Below are 23279 nucleotides of genomic sequence, written 5' to 3'. Positions count from 1 at the left end.
AGGACATCCAATACAATTTGTCTTCTACCCGTTTTAAGGCCACCTTCAGGGTGGCATATACAGGACAGTACCATGTGACCATTCAATCAAAAATAATAATCTTGGAAGGCAGAGAGTGTAATAGCTGTTGGGTGAGATGTTGGTAACAAAAACAATGACGAGTAGCATATGGACACAGAAATGATTGACAGCACTTACCTCAAAAGAGCTTGCTGGGAATGCTCTGATAAATGCATAAACTCTGACTGTAGCCCCTTCAATTACAGGGAAAAAACAATCAGAGCTACTTTCTGCTAGTGCACAGGCATAACTACAGGCAGTTGAAATGATGAATGTTATTATGAAGATACCTCAATGATTCTATGGTTCTCCAGATGAGAGTTCTTCAGCTTATCCATCAGTATGTCTTTCTGGAAAGAAACAGAGAAAAAAGACAAATCTACCAATGCAGTCATTGTAAAACAGAGAATGAACCGTCTATGTGTGACGGTATGGTATACTAACCTTAGTGAGTTCCCTGTCTCTTACAGCCAGCATGACAAGGGTCTCTTCAAGTTCCTCCTGCAAAACAAATGAAAGGATCTCCATTACTGCATTCTTATCTCAGTGATAGACAGAGATGTTCTGGCCAACAGTTCTTACCCTCATCTCAGCATTAACCTTCCTCAATTTGTTGAGACAATCTTCAGAACAAGTCCCCTCGAGTGTGAGTTGTTCATTCTGCAGATATTAAAGGGATTGTGTCACACACATATAATGTACAGTTTGTGGCATGACAAACGTTGTACATACATTATAAAATAATAATAAAGATCAAAGTTACCTTGTCTTCAAGCACTTTAATGTGTGCTTTCAGACAGTCACATTCTTTGCTCTAAAATTTAAAAAAAAGGTGCAATGTACATGGAAATGTATACATTCCAATAAAATGATTCACACTCTGGCCTAAGCCATTTGTATGTCATTTCCTTATATGTCATTTCCTGCTAAGAGCTGAATGCAGTACCAGTTTGCAGCTGCTAGCCTGGGCTTGGCTGGCTCTCTCCTTTGCCTCCCTCAGGGCTCTCCTGGCCTCCTCCAGCTCCTCTACAAGGGACCTGGTTCTCCTTGCTGACCGCTGGGCACTGGGGATGTCACACAGAAAGTTATACAACAGTAAATCATCAGAACTACCATGCCTTGCAATAAGGAATCCATATAATGTTCCAACATATCAAAACAATATATTGCTCCATTCTCACAGACAGTACCTGGCCAGCTTGGCACTTAGTTCAGTGATCTCCACTGTGAGCTGCAGGTTGGTGTCCTCACACTGAGATACAGTCCTCAACAGGCTGTTGTTCTGCTTACTCATTCTACGGTGCGCATGCTTCAGCTCAGACACAGTGGCCAGCAACTCCCTGGAGTCACTAGAGCCAAAGTAGAAGTCAGATTTATAGCATTAATACATTTAAATTTTAAATTTTAGTATTTTAGCAGACGCTCTTATCCAGAGTGACTTACAGTTAGTACATTAATCTTGAGATAGAGGGACAACCACTTATCACAGTGGGACAACCACATCTCACAGGCATAGAAAGTAACATTTTCCCCAATAATGTAGCTGTCAGTAGAGTCAGAGCTAGAAGGCGTGTGTGTGTGTGTGTGTGTGTATGTGTGTGTGTGTGTGTGTGTGTGTGTGTGTGTGTGTGTGTGTGTGTCATTTCTTTTTTAAATTGGCGGGGGGGGGGGGGGGGGGGTACTGTTTGAAGAGGCAGGCTTTCAGATGTTTTCGGAAGATGGGCAGGGACTCTGCAGTCCTAGCTCCAGGGGGAAGCTAGTTCCACCACTGGGGTGCTAGGACAGAGAAGAGCTTGGACTGGGCTGAGCGGGAGATGCACTCCAGTAGGGGTGGGAGGGCCAATGCGAGCTTCGACTGGAAGCTAGTTGAATACAGTAGAGTACAGAAATAGTACTGCATAGAAAGAGTCAAAACATGAGTGACTGAGAAAGCTGAATAACTTACCAATAACACTGTTCTCCTTCTGAGAAGGCAGTTTTGATCTCAGGACCTGAGAAATCCATCCCTGAAAGAACAACACAATCAGTGCTGCACTGTAATCTGAGACGGATTTCCAGGCTGCCTACAAGAGCAAAACCTTACCATTTATAGACACTTTACAAGGGTTTTCCCCTGAAATATGTTTGTCGTCCTCATGCATGCTGAAAGATACAAACAATCATTAGTCTCCAATTATAGGTACACAGCAGATTAGCAAGCTTACCAATGTTTTATCAAAATAAATCACACAAACAGATGCAATCAACTACAAATTTCAGTCATTTTTAGTGGCAAAACTTCTGAGGGATATTGTTGATTATAAGGCTGCTGCAGATGAACATTCTATAGCAGTTAGCTGTCTGAAGGTTTTTTCTTTACCCATCCTGGCTGCACTGGGCAATCCACTCCCTCATGGTGGATTGGAATTTGACCCTGCTAATAGCGGGGTCCCGGCACTCAGGGTCCAGCATACGATTCAAAGCATTCAGCCTGTCCTGTTCTGGGCTCTGGCTAGTCATCGTCTGCAGGTACTGCATGATCGTGGAGACCAGAACCTCTCCTATGGAGAACAAAGACTTAGGAAGCATGCCAGTACACAAAGAGAAGATTAATGTGCAGCTGTTATTACAAGAGGTGATTTGTACCTGTGCCAGCGGTATTGCATGCCTCAAATGTTATATCAAGAAGCTCTTCCTCAGAAAATGTACTTGTGTCCACGGTTTCTTCAGTAGAGTCCTCTGGTCCATAGCTGCTCCACACTAAAACATCCATTACGCTTTGTCATGTACAACTTCAAATAAGCGAAAGCAGAAGTAAAAGTGCAGTGGTGAAAGTGGTTTTAAACTTAGATGTCTATACACATCTTTAAAAATAAAAGCATTCTGTTTACTGCTCTGAAAAAATAAAAGCATTCTGTTTACTGCTCTGAAAAAATAAATGCTTGGTTATCAAGATGTTTTGTATTATGATAATGTTTTATGCCATTGACAATACGTCAATATTAATATCAATGCTTACTTTCATTGCTTTCCGGCACCTGGTGATGGTCTATGGAGCTAACCCCAGAGTCCCCTGAGAGAGCTGGTGCTATGTATCCCCTTCTGTCCTCTCTCATCGGCCTGGTCTGAGTTGATGGCCTGCTGCTTTCATGGTTCTCACCCTGGCTCCTCAGAAGATTAGATTCAGATTGTTTCCCATGAAAGCTCTGATCTCCATTCAGTAAGTTCTCCGAGGCCATAACATCTCTCTGTATAAAGAAAAATATGACAATGCATATAAGATACTTGTCATAGTGGTTTACAAATTAGTCTGAAAAAGTCTGAATTTTGAGTTAGAAGAAATTGTTAGAATCGAAGTGTTGTTTTTGTAAGTAAAATATCAAATATTTCTATTTGATTGTGGGCAGAAAGTCTGAGTTAGCTTGGTAAGGACTATTCTATCTCTGTAGAAGTGCATTATATGCATATAATACCATACTTACATGCACAGTAATGTATTAAGAGCCAGTTAGAATGGGAATGTTCTTTTGTTAACTTATGTTTCCTGGACTCAGGAGTTTTTTCCTTTTGGGTCCCTGGGCAAGAGAAAGGAGTGACCACTCAGAACTTTAACCTAACCAGGGACTAGATTTGTGACAGTCATGTAACTGAAACTGCAGGTCAGTCAACAGCACACGAAGCAAAGAAAGACAGTGGAAACATTATATAACAAAACAGAGAGCGGTTGTCTAAGCTTACTAGATGTCAAGTAGCCTACGTTCGATATTTACAGTTATTAATTAATCAAGATTGCATTATGAAGTTATACAAGACATATATACATACCCTAAGAATGTTAGATATGTTAGAAAGCGGTGAGAATACAAAAAAAACAATGTCTTACCTCCCAGTTGAGGAATATTCCTTTGAAAGCGGCAGAAAATGTGCATATGAAAACGAATAACAACTAGCTACATCTCATCACACAAGCTGGTCAAAAACACACACTAATTTTAGACAGCTCTGTTGCTGCCAGTTTGCAGTGGGAAACGCTCAAGATGCTCTTCAGTGAGTGTAGCCTTTGCCTGTTTTGATCCTTCACTGCCACACATCAAAACCAGCTGACACCCCCACCCCCTCCCCTCAGCTCCACCAATTGATGGCTCAGGCCAGCAAACAATAACTCAGTTAATGGACTTTTTGAATTAACATTAGTCAGTTTATTAACATATCAAATGATTCTAGATCATCTGCATAACATCTCCTGTATAAACCAATAGGAAATCACCAGTAGCAATCAGATTCTTTAGGATAGGACAGGGTCAATGAAGAACTGGGCACAGGTCACATAAACACACCACAGAGGATTATCACAATTATAACAGCTTTTATTATTGTGTTATTTTCCCCTCCCTTAATCAATCATCCAATCAATTTTGATTGATTGTCCTGTCTTTCCTTCCCTTTCTTGTCTTTTATTATTTGTAGATCAGTCAGTCACAATGTGCCCATGATACAGTACGGTTTTGATGTTCTCGAACACGACCACTATGGAGCTTGAATTGAAAGGCATACTGGCGCATTACATAATGTACACATTCTAGTTCCCTACTTTGCGCATGGTAAAATAGTGAACACAACACATTTTATTATTAACAAATATTTACAGGTTTCTAAACAACAAATAGACCTACTACTTTTGAAAATACAACAAAGACTACTGTGAAAATACAGAATGTTTTTCTTTCAGTTGAAAGAAGTTTGGGCTGCCAAGAAGAGAGAGAACAACAGCTGGATTAGTCAGGGGGACATTTTTATTTGCTACCGGTATTGCACCAGTGGGTCATTTTATTCCCACCATTCGCTCACTGTCCTACCCGGACATTGTTTTGTGAACATCCATGTATTTGTTCTAGAGCGGAAGTGGAGCCAGATCCTCGAGACCGCGGCGAAAGCTGAACAACTTTTGGGAATATATTGGTGTAGGGACGTGGATTTCCATCACCCAAGATGTCTCGGGGATCAATTGAAATCCCCTTACGGGACACCGACGAGGTAAGGACTAGCTACGCTGCTTTGTTTGACCGTGGATTGCTACAGCTAGCCTACTAACGTTAGCTAACGTAGTATTGCCCTGTGCTTGTTGACTAACGTCAGCCAGATCGCCAACAACAGTAAGCTAACTAGTAAATGCAGCCACAAAGTAGCTTAGCCTTTCTGATCAAGCTGTTTAGCCATAGGTTAGAGGCCACATGTCATGTGTGTACGAACTGGTGTTTACATAGACATTTGTTCTGCAGGTTATTGAGCTTGATTTCGACCAGCTGCCAGAAGGAGATGAGGTCATCAGTATCCTGAAACAGGAGCATACACAGTTGCACATATGGATTGCTCTTGCTGTAAGTATGAATACATAGACTGGTATGAGAATTAATTCAAGCCTTAAAAAATGAAATGGTTGAAATGACAGTTGCACATATTACTCTGTATGAGTGAAGCATCAAATACAGTTAGATTGTAATTTCTACTGTTACCTGTAACTCCTCCCTGCAGGCTTGCTGCCATGTACAGTTATTTTAACAGTAACAATCCATCTTATGGCATACCATTAGAGAGGCGTGTGAGATATTTGCTGACCTGTGCATGTTTGGAGACACTTCCTATGTTGGAGAGTATATCCGTGGACGGTTTTGATTAGGAAATTGTCGTCTGCATCGCCGAAGGATGCTGTTAGAGGCTACCAAGTCAAAACCAAACATGGAGGTCAATGTTTGCGTGCACAGACACTGTTCTACTACCCGTCTGCAGCAACATGCTGCCCAATCGTGAGGCTGATTAGCTAGACAAAAAATGAAATACACAAGCGAGACATAACATGGAATGTTTTGATTTGGAGGGGGGTGCTAGCATCTAACAATTTAATGTAATAACTTCCTGGGCACAGTCCGGCGACACAAACAACAATTTCCTTATCAGAACTGTCCACCAACCACGGATATACTCTCCAACATGGGAAAAGTGTTGCCAAAAAAGGTACGTGTTGGAAAATATCTCCCACGGTGTCTAAATGTTATACAGAACTCTGGTCCAGGAAATGGGCTATCCTCCCTGGTGAGTTATGTAGTTGCATTCCCACTGACTGGCTATCCTCCCTGGTGAGTTATGTAGTTGCATTCCCACTGACTGGGGGTTTGTTCATGGATTGTTTGTCACCAAAATAAACAAAAACATATTTTTCTTTTAGCTGGAATATTACAAACAGACAAAGACGGAGGACTTCGTCAAGCTGCTGGAGGCGGCCCGTATCGATGGGAACCTGGACTACAGAGACCATGAGAAGGACCAGATGACCTGTCTGGACACCTTGGCAGCCTACTATGTCCAGCAGGCACGTAAAGAGAAGAACAAAGATGCCAAGAAGGAGCTCATCACTCAGGCCACCCTGCTCTACACCATGGCAGACAAGATCATCATGTACGACCAGGTAAGATAATCAGCTTAACAATTTATTGGGTAATGTGAAAGTTAATTTCCCCAACACAAAAAATCATAACCAAGAGTAATCTATTTGTTTGTAACAGAACCACTTGTTGGGAAGAGCCTGTTTCTGCCTGCTGGAGGGGGACAAAATGGACCAGGCTGACGCTCAGTTCCACTTTGTCTTGAACCAGTCCACCAATAACATCCCTGCTCTACTTGGTAAGTAAAACACAAAGGGAAAGATCTACCATTACAACCACAAAGGTTCACTTCCAAATGGGGCCTAACCACTATACATTTTATTTCAACAGGTAAAGCTTGCATCTCCTTCAATAAGAAGGATTACAGGGGAGCACTGGCCTACTACAAAAAGGCTCTACGCACAAACCCTGGATGTCCTGGTAAGCATTTCACTTACACCTGTCATATTATAAATAATATCCCTGGTGTCTCCTAATATACCGTCACTATTTCTCTTACCAGCCGAGGTGAGGCTGGGGATGGGCCACTGCTTTGTCAAGCTCAGTAAGCTGGAGAAGGCCCGTCTGGCCTTTGGCCGGGCCCTGGAGCTCAACTCCAAGTGTGTGGGAGCCCTTGTGGGCTTGGCTGTGCTGGAGCTCAACAGCAAGGAGCCCGACTCCATCAAGAATGGAGTGCAGCTTCTCTCCAGAGCCTACACCATTGACCCCAGCAACCCCATGGTGCTCAATCACCTGGCTAATCACTTCTTCTTCAAAAAGGTGAGAGGGTGGTCATCCTATTCCGGGTATATAGTAGCATGTCTTGACCTGAGCATCGTTTATCATTCACATTGATGTACTTTCTTATTTTCAGGACTACAGTAAAGTGCAGCATCTGGCTCTCCATGCCTTTCACAACACAGAGGTGGAAGCGATGCAGGCTGAGAGCTGCTACCAGTTGGCCCGCTCCTTTCATGTACAGGTAAACGCTAAGGCCTCAGCTTATTTTTTGGGAAGACTCTTGCTTTTCTAATTGAATGGGCATTACATCTCTCCTTCTTGTGTGTTTCAGGAGGACTATGACCAGGCCTTCCAGTACTACTACCAGGCCACCCAATTTGCCTCGTCTACCTTTGTGCTGCCTTTCTTTGGCCTGGGGCAGATGTACGTGTACCGTAGAGACAAGGAGAATGCAGCCCAGTGTTTTGAGAAGGTCCTAAAGGCCTACCCCAACAACTATGAAACCATGAAGATCCTGGGCTCTCTTTATGCTACTTCAGATGATCAGGAAAAGAGAGACATTGCAAAAGTAAGTAAAATAACTATGCGAAGGTGAACCTCACATGAAGTATTCACTTGTAACTCTGTAGATGTCAATCAGCACTATTGCTAAAGTCAATAACATGTAATGTCTTTGTATTCTGCAGGGTCATCTGAAAAAGGTGACCGAGCAGTACCCTGATGACGTGGAGGCCTGGATCGAGCTGGCCCAGATCCTGGAGCAGACCGACATCCAGGGCGCCCTCTCTGCCTACGGCACGGCCACCCGCATTCTGCAGGAGAAGGTCCAGGCTGACGTCCCCCCTGAGATCCTTAACAACCTGGGGGCTCTCCACTTCAGACTTGGGAACCTGGGAGAGGCCAAGGTACAGTTTAGGAGGATGGCAGAGCTGCCTGACTAGAATTAGACATTACATGTTGTAGCAATGAATTCAGTAACTACTCGAATGGCTATTTGTAGTTTTGTAACTTGCCTTTGTGTTTGATGTTTGACAGCTATTGTCGATAGTGACGACATCGTGATGTCACACGATGGTCTAGCATATTTGAATTTTACTGCACCCCTGGAGACTGGCAGCGCAGAACAGCGCAGCGCAGAGAGCACACAGCAAGGCACATGCCGAATAGCCTGTTCCCTATTTGCCATAGCCTAAATGTTCAATACATATGAGGTAGTTAGACTATTAACATAATGCAAGAGAACAATGTAGATTATTGATCAAGCACCAAAGCAGCGCAAAATGTCAGATGGGGCCTAATGTGTTTTTTCCCCCCACCAATGTCGGATGATCATAGGCCTTTGGCATCACGCATTCTGTTGTCGGGCTTATTGTTTTAAACATTAGTTTCCCTTTTCCTCCCCAATCCCCATTCAATTTTAACGTGACTTGTTGGCCTAGGCATATCCTACTCTTTCATGATCAACCATGGAATGAATCTATAGGTGTAGCAGAGTTCCATCTGTTGTTTGTGACTAGCCTAAATAAAACCATAGTAATAATGAGGGAGAGAACAAACAATTTCAAGATGGACTAATCGAATAGGAAGTATAAACAAACCTGGTACGTTTCTGCTTTACTTGACCAAAGTGTGGGTTAAATAAATTGTCAACAACAATCAGATAAAACAAATGATTATTTAGCCTAATATTCTTTATCGCAGATGAATGAACATTGGTTTAGGCTAAAAACAAATAGGCCTATTATCCTTAGGCTATGCCTTTTGCCTATCGACCTGTAAAAATCCTAAATATACAATTAGATAAAGCAAATTATTATTTAACAATCTTTATGACACTTAAAAACGAATGAACATAGGCCTATTCATTTTTAGCGTAAGCTAATTAGGATATGCCTCTTGCCTATCGAACTGTACAAATCCTAAATATAGGCCTACAAAATTAATAGTGGCCTAAACAAGTGCAAAAAAGTATTTCAAGCTTTGATAGCCTATAGGCTAGAATATGTCATTTGAGTAAGATGCATCTGGATTTGAATATAGGCTACATTTTAAAATTAAACAAAAAAAGTACAATTAGGAACCATTAGTTTTTGTTTTATTCTAGCTAATGGTTTCTGGCAAGGAACACCAGCATGTTCAACTTTTCTGCCCCAGAGTAGCGAACTCAGCAGGATGATGGACTTGTAAATGTTGACAGAGGTTTGTAGTCTGTCGATCCTTTGTCCTGATTGTCTTTTTACGTATTCTGAAAGTGACTTTGGTCAGGTCTGCTGGTTCACCTTTATCATTCGGCCTGAAACCAAAGAACTGCCAAACAGGCGAAGACGAGCTTTTCTTTCCCACCAAGGAGCCATAGTTTTTTTTCTTTCTGTTTTAGCATACGGCAGACTGTACTATAGTGAAATCCCATCGTGCCTTTTTTATTTTTGTCTGAAACTGTCAGAAAGTAGCCTAATGAAATGACAATAGACTACACTTGATACGGCTATAATATTCGTTTTTAACTCGTATCGGAGTATTTTTATGAACAAGAGAAACATAGCTCTACCAATTTTCTAAATCGTTCTACAGCTTAGACTAGATAAATAACTAGGCTTTACACTGTTCAGGCCTAGCAATGTGTCCTTTATAGTGCCTTCTTCCCGCCAATTGACTGACCCCTCCTTGCGCAACGCATACCCCCCCAGATTATTATGATTTTTTTCATTATTTTTTTTCACAATACAATCGTATATCAATGATGTTTGGACAGGACGATGTGTCATTCCAGACATCGCCCAACCCTAGTAGACACAACAGAGCTATAAATAGATTTCAGGGGTTTGTTCTGTCTGTCCATGTTTAGAAATACTTCCTGGCCTCTTTGGAGCGGGCCAAAGCTGAGGGAGAGCATGACGAGCATTACTACAACGCCATCTCTGTCACCACCTCTTACAACCTAGCCAGGCTCTACGAGGCCATGTGCGAATTCCACGAGGCGGAGAAACTCTACAAGAACATCCTGAGGGAACATCCCAACTACGTCGACTGTAAGCACTGAAGACACACTATACTTTTTGGTTAATGTCTGTCTCCTTAGGGTGTGTGCGTATCAATTGGTCCTTTGTTGTTGCTTGCAGGTTACCTGCGACTTGGCGCAATGGCTCGTGACAAAGGAAACTTCTATGAAGCTTCCGACTGGTTCAAAGAGGCTCTGCAGATTAATCAGGATCACCCAGACGCCTGGTCCCTGATCGGGAATCTCCACTTGGCCAAGCAGGAGTGGGGTCCGGGTCAGAAGAAGTTTGAGCGTATCCTCAAGCAGCTGTCCACTCAGAACGACACCTACTCCATGCTGGCCCTGGGCAACGTGTGGCTCCAGACCCTGCACCAGCCCACCAGGGACCGGGAGAAGGTATGGCAAAATATCAGTTGATGTGGAGCCATGAAAATCATCACTGTCAGAAACAGTGCCTTCATCATTTGTCTGTTGTTGTGTCCTTCAGGAAAAGAGACATCAGGATCGAGCCCTGGCCATTTACAAACAGGTCCTACGAAACGACTCCAAGAACCTTTACGCTGCCAACGGCATAGGTTTGTTGGCCTTCTCTCACTCATTGTATTCACATAAATGCTTAATACTCAGACTTGACTGTGTTTAACTATAAGCATGTATTTACCTCAGATAACTATTAGCATGTAAATACCTCAGAGTTTGCCGTCTTGTCTGTCCAGGTGCCGTCCTGGCCCATAAGGGCTACTACCGAGAGGCCCGTGACGTGTTTGCCCAGGTGAGAGAAGCCACAGCTGATATCAGTGACGTCTGGCTCAACCTGGCCCACATCTACGTGGAGCAGAAACAGTACATCAGCGCTGTGCAGATGGTAAGGCTCTGTACTGGCTCATAGTACACACTGCAGGGTTTTTTTCTATTCCTATTTTTTTAACTTGAGGAGTTCTATTAAAATGTCTTATCCACTCTTTGTGGTGTTTAGTACGAGAACTGTCTGAAGAAATTCTACAAGCATCAGAACACTGAGGTGCTGCTGTACCTGGCTCGGGCACTCTTCAAATGCGGGAAACTCCAGGAGTGCAAACAGACTCTGCTGAAGGTGAGATTTGTGTGAAACGAGGCGTCTCTCATTCCTTTTAGTAACTCTATGGCTGGGATTCATTTCCCTGAGCTTGTTTATGTGAAAGCAGGGTGACCCTTGTATGAGTGTCCTGTTACTAGAGTTGTGAACTTTTTTTTTTCTCCCGACATCCCGGTTGGAGGATTCCTGGGATCAGAAGGGAATAAACAGGAGTTTCAGGATCCTTTCTGGGAAACTTGGGAATTTATTGAAAGTTCCCGGAATTTTGCAACCCTACCTGTTACTCACTGATGTGGCTGGCTGTGTCCCCAGGCACGTCACGTGGCCCCCAGTGACACGGTGCTGATGTTCAACGTGGCCCTGGTGCTGCAGAGGCTGGCCACTCTGGTACTGAAGGACGAGAAGAGTAACCTAAAGGCTGTACTCAGTGCTGTCAAAGAGCTGGAGCTGGCCCACCGGTACACCCTAAACTCACTTTAACACTTCTCCTAAAATAATCCTTCACTTTTCTCAGCCTAATCTTCTCTTTTCTGTTCTCTTTTGTCTCAGGTATTTCAGCTACCTTGCCAAGGCAGGTGACAAGATGAGGTTCGACCTAGTGCTTGCCTCCACTGAGGCCAGGTCAGTTTGAACAAATATCTCCCCTCAAATCCAAATGCAGGCCAGTACTTACTTCATAGCCTTCAGTAAATCAGTGAACCACTCTTAGCCAAAATTCTGATCACACCTCAGAGGAATTTAGAGGGATGACAGCTGAGCCCAGCCATCAGATGTCGGGTTAAGCCTGGATTGTGAGCTGTGTTTGTGTGGGGGTCGTTGCAGGCAATGCTCTGACCTGCTGAGTCAGGCCCAGTACCACGTGGCTCGGGCCAGGAAGCAGGATGAGGAGGAGAAGGAGATCCGGGCCAAGCAGGATCAGGAGAGGGACTTCCTGCGCCAACAGATGCATAAAGAACAGGTCTGTCTATGGGATGTCACATCTCCACAAGTCCCTGATCTCTTCTATGTTGTACTTGTAAACCATAATGGATAAGCAATTTAAGTTAACATACCCTACTTGAGGCTGGAATGTCTTGAATAACATGTTTCTTTGGTTCACTGTAAATATATTCCTTTATAACAGTGTGACTAACCCACTGACCTTGTTTCCTGCTGCACCACCAGGAGGAGAAGAGAACCAAGCAGGAAGAGGATCAGAAGAAGCTGCTGGAGCAGAGAGCCATGTACGTGGAGAAGACCAAGGGTCTGCTCTCCTTCGCCGATGGAATGAAGGAGGAAAGGAAAGAGAAGAAGAAAGGTGGCGGCCGAGTGAGTGTAAATGTGTCGAGAACAGCTAGTGCAACGCGGAGGTTTGGGTTGATCAATGATTATCTCATGGCACATCAGATCGATATGAATCTCAAACGCTCTAGGGTGCAGTGTGAATATATTGTTCTTGTTTCGTTCTCCCCAGCGCAAGAAAGGGGACTTTGATGAGTTTGTCAACGATGGCTCTGATGAGGACCTGCCAGTGAGAAGGAGGAAGAAGAGGAAGGGTGGCAGCGGGAGTGAGGAGGAGGGCCGCAAGAAGAGGAGGAGGTGAGACTGCTGTGGAAAGTGTTTTATTTGTAGTGACCGGTAGGAAAATGGCCTGGTGTGAGTGGCACTGTGACTGTGTATTTCAGACCCAACAAAGGGGGTGACGATGGCAGTGATGATGAGGAAGGAGGCTCACGGCCCAAAAAGCAACGCAAACCCAGAGCGGGCGGCAAGAAGATCCTAAAGGTCAGTTAAATCTAGTTTGTTACTGTCTTTCTAATGGTATTTTTTAACCCAAATGACCGGCCTTAGGCCCAGAGATGTAACAGTTCTGTTCTTGTCTAGGCCGAGCCTGTGCCACCATCTCTCAAAGGCAAGATTAAGTCGAAGGCCATCATCTCATCCTCCGACTCTTCATCAGACGAGGATGGACTGAAAATTGCTGAAGACAGGTGAGGGCATAAACTCATTCATACATGAAATGCTACATGAAAATACAACTCCGAAGGGTTTTGTGCCGCCAATTCATAATTCTTTGTCTGTTGACCACCCAGAAACCCCAGAGACAGTGGTTCAGGCTCTGATAACGAGGGCGGCCACAAGAAGCGCATCGCCTCCGACAGTGAGTCCGACGCGGGCCGGAACCGCTCTGGCAGCGAAGCTGGAAGCCCCCAACGCTCCGGAAACTCGGGTAGTGACTCAGGCAGCGACCGTCCAGTGAAGAGGAAGAGAGTGCAGCAGCAGTCTGACTCAGAGCAGTCTGATAACGAGAGCAAGAGGAGCCGCTCTGGGTCGGAGAACGAGTCCCGACCAGGCTCACCGGCCGCAGCCTCTGGCTCTGAAGCAGGTTCTCCGGCGGGCTCCCCACGCCGCTCCGACAACGGATCAGAACCAGGGGGCTCTGCCAACGAGGCATCCAACCACGGCTCTGGCTCTGACAGTGACTGAGGCTTCAAACTCAGAACTTACTTTTTTCCTACTGAATTTTATATATTTTTTAAACTGATTTTTGTAAAGGTTTTTTGTTCCGTTTTGGTTTGTACCGTGAAATTGAACTGAGCACATGCAGTGTAGCTTTGTAGCCCATAATGTGGGTTGTCTTTACTAGTTTTTGGTCACCAGACTGTAGAGACTTTTGCATTGATGCTGTACCTCATGTCCTTTTGTTTTGTTGATGATGGATGGAAAATGTGACTTGTAAGTAGTCTGACAGCTGTAACCCATATATTTTATATCTTAAAATGATTGGAAGAGGTGACGTCACGGAAAATTAGTAAATTGGCCCAGAGTTGGGACAAATTATATGTAGATAATAAACAAACACAAAATAAATATTAGTTTTTTTTCTATTTCTGATGATGAAGCTGCTTGTATGACATTGGAAAACAACTTGACACTTATCTTCTGATTATGGGGTAAATGTGTTGTAATTGTTTTGGCTGCATTTTCCTTCTGTGTATCAACATGCCCTCTGCCATTCCAAAAAATATTTTTGGCAAACCTCATGTCAGTCATGCTGTGGTGAATAAAATGCCATATTACAAGTTCAGCTTCAATAGTGAAAGTGTATATTTGTGCATTTTTTTAAATTAAGGTCCTCTATATGGATACAAGAAGTGCTAAGTAATCTGGTGGCACGCCTAGGTGATGCAGTTGTAAATGTATTCATAGAGTTGAGACACATCGAGACTCCAAATACATGGCCCCATTCCGGAGGTACCACAGTGGGGTGGATGAGGCAAACGCATGTTTGACAAGAGGTCCTGTCTGTGGCCAGCCTCTGGAACTGACAACACCAGATCAGGGTATGACGGGGCTGACCGAGCCTGTCTGAAGAACGTATGTTGTAGAGCACTTATCAAACTCGTTCCACGGAGGGCGGAGTATCTGCAGGTTTTCGCTCCTCTCTTGTACTTGATTAGTAAGGAACTCCCCTCACCTGGTTGTCTAGGTCTTAATTAAAAGGAAAAACAGAAACTAAGCCCTCCATGGAATGAGTTTGACACCTGTTGTGAAGGTTTTCTCAGAGTTGTCACTGTGTTGGTAGCCTATACATGGTTCTGAATATGGGTACCAGTGTAGCTCTGTTCAAAGTGCAGATGGGCTGCTTAAACTAAGAATAATAAAAACTCATAAGGGAATGGGACTATAGAAGTAAAGGGAACATCTAGGCCTTGGCTATAGCCTAAAGTGCATTGCAAAACTCATCACAATTCTGGTGAATACCCCCAGCCCACTAAATACACTGATCCAGTGCCTTATTTAGCGGTGGACACACTGTATTAACATACAACTGCTACTAATGGGCCTTATCTTCCCCTTGCAACCACTTACTGACATGCAAAAATGCTACAGTACTATATTTAAGAAATAAGGGCCGAGTTGGTGTGATATGGCCAATATACCACGGCCAAGCATTGTGGCAACGCAGATTGCCTGGATAGTCCTTAGCTGTGGTATATTGACCATATACCACAAAACCCAGAGGTGCCTTATTGCTATTATAAACTGGATACCAATGTAATTAGAGCACTAAAAATAAATGTTTTGTCGTACCGGTGGTATACGATCATATACCACAGCTGTCGGCCAATCAGCATTCAGGGGTTGAACCACCCACTTCATGCTGCGTCACATCCGTCCTTTGCGACCTACTTCAATAAGTAAGTTTCTCTTAACCATAATTTCTTACAAAATGCATACCACATGTGGGCACTTGAAGTGTTCTCCATAAGGATCAGTCCATTGCAATAAAACCCTTCAGTGGAGGAATGGTCCAACAAATAATGGTGTGACAATGTGCTATATTAAGGCAAGAACTCCTTAAAAATCAACAGTTAACTTCCATGGTAACAGGAATTTCTGTAATTGTTGGGCATTCCTCGTAGTCCTACCAAGAAACAGAGGAAGTGTTTGAGAGCTTGCCTTGGTCATTGGGGAGATAAATATAGCAACTATGCACTAACACAGTAGTTGCAGGACTTTATAAACCATATTAAATGGCCTGTTGCTGCTCTTGGGTTCACATTTACATACCTGAATCTCAGTGAAATATTACACAGGACAAGTCTAAGTGAACTCAGTGTTTAAATTTATTTGAAAGTTAAGCAATAGTGGTACACAATAACATTCTTAGCAGTTACAGAACCTTACAGTAACACTTATAGAAAGTTGTACTGTACAGATGTATACCTCGTGATTTCATTAGATCATAATAAATTGAGATGATCATTTTTTTAAAATCATGATAAAAACTATCAATAAATATCTGGATCAGACATTATGGCAAACAGGCTTCAATTTTTCACACGAGGGGGGGGGGAGGGGGGCAGAGTTAAAGTGTAACAAAATCTAATTAATTTCTCATGTTAACTTTATTCACCATTTGAAACGTTGCACTTGTGTAGTTTGAAAATTGTTGCATGAGAACAGACCATGTGTGAGTTCATTTTGCATGGCCCGATGCCCCAAGTGGGCTAGTTTGCAAATGTTTAGACCATTCCATTGGTCCTTAAGTGAAATCGCCACCCACCTGGGGCACTGAGCCATGCGAAACCAACTCACCCGTTGTTTAATTTTCTTTACAGGGAACAACCAAAGTATCACAATGTTTGACAGATACAAAGGGAGGTACACAGCAATGGGGGTTGATAAATTAACAAGGCCGCATCATTTCATCTCTCCCAGGTGATGTGCCATACCTCCACAAAAGCATTTAAAAAAGGTCCAATTTTGAATTCTTACAATCAGGATATTATTGTGCAAGTAAAACCGTTTTTTTATTACAGACTTGTGCATTAGTCCTGACTAAGTGTTTTCACTTGAAATGGAGACATTAAGCAATTCAAACCCAACACATGAAGCCCATAATGAGGAGGTAGAAACACAAGCAAATATAAACCATTAATGTTATGGTAACCATTGGATTACAGTTGAGGATTCTTTGTAACAATCAAGGGATGAGTGAATATTGCAACGACTCATGTATGACGTTGAGCAAAGTGCATCTCTAGTGTTGCTAAATGGTTAACAACAAAATAAAAGCATAGAATTCAGCAGCAGGAACGAGGCCCTTGCAATTCAATTGTCTTGAAGAAAAACAAAAGTCTAGATTCAAAGCAGCAGATACCATTGATCTTAAAAGGGGCTCTTAAAACAGATAGAAAACCATTATTACGCTTAAGCGCGAGAAAAGAGCCAAAAAGGGGGGAAAAAACAAAACATGCATTGGTTTAACATGGCCAAAAACTTAATAGCGGAATGAAGTGTTGCAGTGGTTAGGTATGCATATCGGGACAGGGAAGAAAACAAAAGCCGTATTAAATCAATAGCATTTTTTGCACCATTAGGCTTTTGGCTGGTTCTTCAGTCAGCTTCCTCCTCAGACTCCTCTTCCTCAGCAGTCTCCAGCCAGGTCAGCCACTGGTTCACCTTCACAGGGAACATACCATGAGCCAAAACAGAGATCCATTACCCATTTCTGTGGTGTATTTCTAGTCTAATAAAAAAGCCAGTTTAGTATGCACCTGCAATGGTGTGAGTTGCAATACAAATTGTCTGGGAGTAGAAATGTAATTACCTGGAATAATGCTTTCCCCTTCCCAGGAAACTCTTGAGTTATATCTTCTTTCCATGCAAGGAAGGCTTCTTCTTCAATGATTTCCATATCATAGAAGTGGACAAAATAGCGCAGTAACATTCCTAGAGAAAGAAAACCTATATTTTTAAAAAACTGTTTGAACAAAAACCTTTCTAGGCAAATGTGCTTGCATAAAATTAACCCAAGTAATAATTTGACCGTGACCTTTAGGGAAAGTTCTAGCATTGCAGTGGACCTGCAGTGCGTAGAGGGCACTGACTTGCAGATCCTGGTGATCATGCAGGAACTTCTGCATCACTGGCTTAAAGGCCAGCAGCAGCTGCTTCTCCTGGTCCAGCTGTTCTTTAGTGGGGGCTGATAACTGGTCTTCTTCCTCACTGGCATTTATCTCTTGGGCAATGTACTGCAAGAAACTGGAGGGGTGGGGGGGGGGTGAGCAGAATTTAGACCTAGTCTTAATAACATGCATCCCAAGATGCATAACCACAGAACTGTGCAATGTTGGGCATTAGCCCTTTCCCCATACCTGGTCATGAGGATGTTGACGAAGCCCTTGTCGGTGTGGAGCTTAGGTGAGATGTTGTCCTTGATCCACTTGTAGATGCACTGGGGAGAGGGGTCTGCTTTGATCTGCTTCAGCAGTTCCTTTTCTAGCTTCATGAGTGGGAATAAGAAGCTCAGGCCTTTGCCCTCCAAGATCTCCAGCATGCGATCCTTGTTTTGGTCGATTTCTGCAAATTTCGGCAAAATCACAACAATCTTATTCAAATGTGAAAACTTGATAGAGCTTTCTAGGCTAAGGGTTTAGGAGAGGTTGACATACCAGGCAGCATCTTCTGCATGTTGACCTTGCTTTGCTGGAATAGATCGGTGAGCCACTCACGGTCCTTCAGCTTGGCAGTCTGTTGCAGACAAAGCAGGAAGAGGGGGAAGTGGGTGCCATTCTCCAGAGGGTGGGCTAGCTCGTCCATGCTCACCAGGTCTGCGATGATGGCTCGCGCCGCAAACTGGGCCAAGTAGGACTTCACCAGAGGAATGTCCACTTCGATCTTGGGACACTGGTCCAGAACACTGAGAAAAGCCTATAAAAAAGTACAAAGGCATGTGGTGAGTAAATTCACTGAACAGTAGAATCTTTGATATCTTACAACAAAAGCTCGTTGCCATGACTGGAAGACTGACCCGCATGAAGCTCTCCCCAGTAACAAGGCCCTCTGTGCGGAGTGTGTGGATCAAGGTGCTGGCATGCTCCTTGTCTTCGTCTGGACAGTCAAGAGAACAGATCACGATCTTGCTCAACATCTCAGGCAGGAAGTGTTTGGGAGCCTTCATCTCTCTTACACCGTTCACAGCTTCATCAATGTTTTTGCTGTTCAGGTAATCAGTCACTATGGTCTCCTGATAAGATATAATATGGACAAAGACTGTTAGCTTTCGGAAATTCTTCTATGGGGCAAAAAGTATAACTTCAAGGAGTTCCTTGAAATTGTAAAGTGGAACATACGGTCATCTTAAGCAACTCTTCCTTTGCAGGAGGCGGTTTCTTGGTGGTCTTTGGAGGTTTTTCCTGAATTGGAGGAGGGTTGGTTTTCAGACCAAGCACAGGAGGCTGAGAAATGATAAGACCGTTTAGAGTGGGCACAGACTTTAAATACACATCAACTCCAGCTGAATGCTATAAAAGCGGTATGCGTGTTTGTCTTTACCTGTCCCAGTGGTGGCGTTTGAGTGCGTGGAGGTTGAACACTTGGAGGAATCATTGTTGGTACCTGCGGCTGCAACTTTGGCACTTGGTTTGTGTTGAGAAGGAATGACTGTGCCGGCCTTAGGCTGATCTAAAAGGGGAATAGAGGGTATTATGCATTGTTCTCATCTTTTGCATTAAAGTGTTTTGGCTTGTTGCCTGTGCAAACGGTGGTTTAAAAGAGTGGGTATCTACCAGGTGTTGTACCTCATCAGCGTTGAGCGATCCTTTCTTGATGAAACGCGGTGCCATGTCCTTAGACGGAGCCTGCTGTTGCTGGTTCTGGAAAATTGGATTCTGCCCGAGAAATTTTTTGAAATTACTTTGGATGCAATGCCATATCCATCAAGATTTGAGCAGTTCAAGAATACTAAAAAGCTACTGCTTTTAGTAAAGGGTGCAACTTTCACCTGGTTAGATTTGATGAAGGGCTTGCCTCCCATCTCAAACTGAGACTGGGTAGCAGGGGCTGTGTGCCCACTGTGGCCGTTGAAGAGTGGGTTGGTGCGGTGACGGCCCATGGTGGGCGAATACCGGTCCTGAATCACTCCAGGGCCTGTGCCGATCCCACTCCCTAGTAGCCAGGACACACATGTTAAACGTTGGACAACAGGACTCGAGATGGACAGCAATAAATTCAAACTACTCAGGAGCGTCAGTCATGGATGTACCTGGCATCTGTCCAAACATATCCGCCAACCCGCCAAGAGTTTCCCTGTCAAGTTTCAACCTAGGCATGAAGGGCCCCTCCAAAAAGAAGTCAGTCCTCATTCCCTGGGCCATTGGTGGAATAAAAACACCCAAATCCTGCAAGACACAAAGCAGACGTGTATTAAAACACACCGTGGCATTACAGATTCATTAGATTTAGCTGCACTTAATAAAGAATGGTTAACTAACTTTTACTGCTTCCTGACGAATCTGGTTAATCGTCTTTGGTCCATTATCGATAAAAGCTTTGCGAGCCACCCAATTGTTCTCTCGCAACTCCACTGAATCCTGCACCAGGAAACGAATCCTTGCCGGCAAGTCCTTGTTGTTCATTAAGGATTTCATACGGCCAAAGTACTGATCCATTAAAGACTGCAAGAGAAACAAATTAGTCACACCCAAACGGAAAATAATATTAAGACACTAAATAAAATGACTCAAGAGTATATGCTTACCCTAGCCTTTTCATGATCGAGTCTAGGCCCCACTGTTCTCATTATCTGACAGAGGCACTCCAAATCTTCCCCCATATCCTTAAGTTGGACTCTCTTCTTCTTTTCCAAAAGCTGAAATAAAGACGAAAGATTAGTTAACATGCATTTCATATGGTTTGACATTGTAAAAACAGTACTGATGTATTTGACTTACTGTTTTGATGCACTTATGAAGGATAGATTCATGGATAAGATCGAGTTTGCCAAGTTCCCCAATGAATTTGATATTGCCCAGCATCTTAAACTTGGCAATGGCATGCTGCTCCTCTTCCTCAGAGGTAAGAGGGTTGTCATGTTTGTCATAGACTGAGGGAATAGAAAAGAGCAAAGGTTAACACAATCAACCACACAGGGCAAAGAAAATAGGCACATTTTTTCAAATGTTCACTCACTTTCAACATTTCTGGCACGGTTCTCAAATTCATCTTGAAGCTTAGAAATCAAAAGTCTCCTGAATGTCTGCAACACACATTGTTTCCAAATGAAAAGATTAGATGGGGGTAGAAGAAAAAAAACATGATACAATTGTCTATAATAGTAGTAATCAATCTGTGATGAGGATGACAATGATGCTTACGGTGCTTTGTTTTTGTGACGTTTGGATCTCTGGCGATGGGCCGTCAAAGTTTGGTGCGTCCTCTGCCAAGCGCAGACATAGCTGTGCATAAAGCGAGCTATACTTGGGCTCTTCGAGGGCTTTGTCAACAATCTGTTTGAAATGGGGTGATGTACACTGAACAATATAGCCGTTTTCCACTCGATCAATAATAAACATTAATGGAGACAGAGCTAAGAAATAGATTTTAAATTACCAACAAGATCACTCCTTTTAGGACGAGTTTTGAATCTACGCCCACATTCAGGAGCTCAAGGCATAGCTTGTCAAACTTCTCAGGGGTCAGTTTATTAAGTATGCTGAGGATGGAAAGAACAGGAAAGATGGAAAATACTGCATTCTGAAGACAATGCATTATCTGGTGTTAGAAAATAGCACCACTAACACACATTCATTGAAATCTGCTGACTTGCAAATGGGCCAGTAATTTCTGGTGGCTTTTTTTTTTTAAGCTATGAGGCGCAACCAGATTCAAGTTGGCAAACAGCCTACAAGATTACATTTTTATTTGAATCTAATGTGTGTAGCCACAATTTATTAGGGGATTACATACCCTCTCACTTTCCTGAAGATTGCATCATGTCGTTCTTTTTCATTGGAGGCATTGGCATCTCGTCTAGTGCTTCGTGAAGGAACCCATCTCTGAACGCTAGATCCTGGGGCTTTCCCCAGGAACTCGCTGCAATTAACAGCATTAGTGACATCTGAAGTAAAATTGTTTGGAGTAACATTATGTTTTGGTAAAATGGCTTGAATAGTACCTGTTGCCGACAGTCTTGGGATGGTACTGAGAGGCACCCCTACCTCCTCCCCCACCTGAAGAAGCACTGTGGAACAAATATGATTTACTTGAAGAATAGTGTGAACAAAATGACATAGCTAGGACTACTAAAGCTATAATCTAGTCTACACTATATGAGGGATATCAGTAGGAAGTGAAACAACGACCTATGAGGTCTAAATTGCATTTAACCCGAAACAAGTTACAATCTTACCTGAAACGAGAAGCACCCCCTTCTGCAATCACACTCTCCACTTTGGCGGCTTGACAACGATGAATTCCCGAAAATAATAATATTCAATGGGTGGGGGTAGGCAAAAGCGACCTGAAGAAAATGCATTTTTAGAGTACAAAGTAAATTAATAAATTGACGCATGGCATACACTTCCTGCTAAAGCACAGAGCTGGCTAGCTTCACTCGCAGCTAACGCTACACATCCTTTGTTGTAAATGGCCAGTAACTAACTACTGTTAGCCTGACTCATTTAGCTAACTAAACACATGGCAAGGACTTTGTAATGCTGAGATTCCGAATCCATGGCATGTTTAGCCATCCATGTCTGTTTTGATCAAAAGTGATCTGTTTATTAAGTGATAACTAACTAGCTAGCGAATTAATTATTACCGGTAACTAGCTCATCATTTCCTTTCTGCCTGTTGGTTGTGGTGGACTAGTTAACTACGTTAGCTGGCTAGCTAGTTAGCAAGCAGTTATATCACTTTCAACATTATTGTCAGCTGTCTTGTGATACGATATCAACATTTACAAAGTTGATTAGCTAGCCAGGTAGCTGCCATCATTATGTTTCATGAAAATAACAATATGCCGGTTCTGTGTGCAAGTGCTTAATATTAGTAGTATATTACCAATGGAAAGACTCCATCTTCTACTAATGTGACGTGACAAATTGTAGTTAAAACGCTAGTTACATTACAGACTGTTATCCAGTTAGCATACGCAGGAAACGCCACATTGGAAAGCTAGCTAGCCAAGTAGCTAGCTAGGATAACAATCGGAAGCCATTTTAGAACAGTTAAACGGCCAGTTAGCCAGAACCTAAAGTTAAATACTGACTAGATGTAACGATCATACCTTCACCGAAGGAACGTCAGTTTTGTAGCTTGTGGGGTTTCCAAATGTGAGAAATAAAAATAAAGAAGGAAGGACCCTGTTTGGTCGTGGTTAATTAACTGGAAATACTGAAATAAAAAGCAGTGTGTTCCAGGACCAGACCTCGCACCGGTGAGAAGAATGCTGACTGTAATCTACGTCATGCGTAGATGGGACTTTATTTACTGGGCTGCCAGCCTTTGTATCACACGTAAAACAGAATCAAATACTCCCCTCTCAAGATCACCCACATATATATATTTATTTAATCCCCAAATAAAAAAATGTAACGTGAGTTTACTGGGGGAAATACACGCATTATGTATTTGTGTTGTATTCCTGGACTGAATTCATAAACTGCATTCTCTCTCAATTGTTATAAAGCCTTTTATATAAGGTACAACCCCAAATCCGTAATCACGGGCACCCTCA

General features: G+C 43.1%; 3 protein-coding genes across 3 annotated transcripts in view; 1 reads left to right on the top strand and 2 right to left on the bottom strand.

The window, feature by feature from the left end:
- The window catches only part of LOC129834469 (uncharacterized), a 33697-nt gene extending 29627 nt beyond the window's left edge, over positions 1-4070 (bottom strand). Inside the window, exons 1-14 of the mRNA XM_055899476.1 lie at positions 3923-4070; positions 3522-3614; positions 3059-3287; positions 2686-2799; positions 2420-2600; positions 2144-2202; positions 2006-2066; positions 1251-1409; positions 1007-1124; positions 824-874; positions 643-720; positions 505-561; positions 351-410; positions 199-254 (exon numbers count right to left, since the gene is read on the bottom strand). Of these exons, the coding sequence (XP_055755451.1) occupies positions 199-254; positions 351-410; positions 505-561; positions 643-720; positions 824-874; positions 1007-1124; positions 1251-1409; positions 2006-2066; positions 2144-2202; positions 2420-2600; positions 2686-2799; positions 3059-3278 (1214 nt within the window). The 5' untranslated portion in view covers positions 3279-3287; positions 3522-3614; positions 3923-4070. The remainder of the gene's footprint in view (positions 1-198; positions 255-350; positions 411-504; positions 562-642; positions 721-823; positions 875-1006; positions 1125-1250; positions 1410-2005; positions 2067-2143; positions 2203-2419; positions 2601-2685; positions 2800-3058; positions 3288-3521; positions 3615-3922) is intronic.
- Positions 4071-4909: 839 nt separating this feature from the next.
- On the top strand, positions 4910-14339 carry LOC129834467 (RNA polymerase-associated protein CTR9 homolog). Its single transcript, XM_055899474.1, has 22 exons — positions 4910-5073; positions 5319-5417; positions 6263-6502; positions 6600-6717; positions 6810-6899; positions 6982-7238; positions 7333-7440; positions 7531-7767; positions 7886-8104; positions 10045-10228; positions 10319-10593; positions 10685-10772; positions 10914-11062; positions 11174-11290; positions 11585-11730; positions 11822-11893; positions 12095-12230; positions 12437-12580; positions 12726-12850; positions 12937-13036; positions 13136-13242; positions 13345-14339. The coding sequence occupies exons 1-22, from the start codon at positions 5029-5031 to the stop codon at positions 13736-13738; spliced, it is 3450 nt and encodes a 1149-aa protein (XP_055755449.1). The 5' UTR covers positions 4910-5028; the 3' UTR covers positions 13739-14339.
- A 1525-nt stretch (positions 14340-15864) lies between these two features.
- On the bottom strand, positions 15865-23015 carry LOC129834468 (eukaryotic translation initiation factor 4 gamma 2-like). The gene is made up of 21 exons (XM_055899475.1): positions 22830-23015; positions 21951-22061; positions 21717-21782; positions 21509-21634; positions 21152-21254; positions 20917-21048; positions 20732-20798; positions 20494-20645; positions 20301-20411; positions 20035-20217; positions 19806-19941; positions 19545-19708; positions 19330-19431; positions 19097-19225; positions 18895-18999; positions 18573-18788; positions 18214-18472; positions 17917-18121; positions 17595-17803; positions 17370-17491; positions 15865-17221 (listed from the first exon to the last, which is right to left on the bottom strand). Exons 8-21 carry the CDS (start codon positions 20575-20577, stop codon positions 17156-17158), a joined length of 2091 nt encoding a protein of 696 aa, XP_055755450.1. The 5' UTR covers positions 20578-20645; positions 20732-20798; positions 20917-21048; positions 21152-21254; positions 21509-21634; positions 21717-21782; positions 21951-22061; positions 22830-23015; the 3' UTR covers positions 15865-17155.
- Positions 23016-23279: the final 264 nt, after the last annotated feature.

The sequence above is a fragment of the Salvelinus fontinalis genome, chromosome 35 (assembly GCF_029448725.1).
Source record: "Salvelinus fontinalis isolate EN_2023a chromosome 35, ASM2944872v1, whole genome shotgun sequence".
Lineage (NCBI taxonomy): Eukaryota > Metazoa > Chordata > Actinopteri > Salmoniformes > Salmonidae > Salvelinus > Salvelinus fontinalis.
Note: the sequence above shows the minus strand (reverse complement) of the source record. Positions and strands in the feature narration are given on the sequence as shown.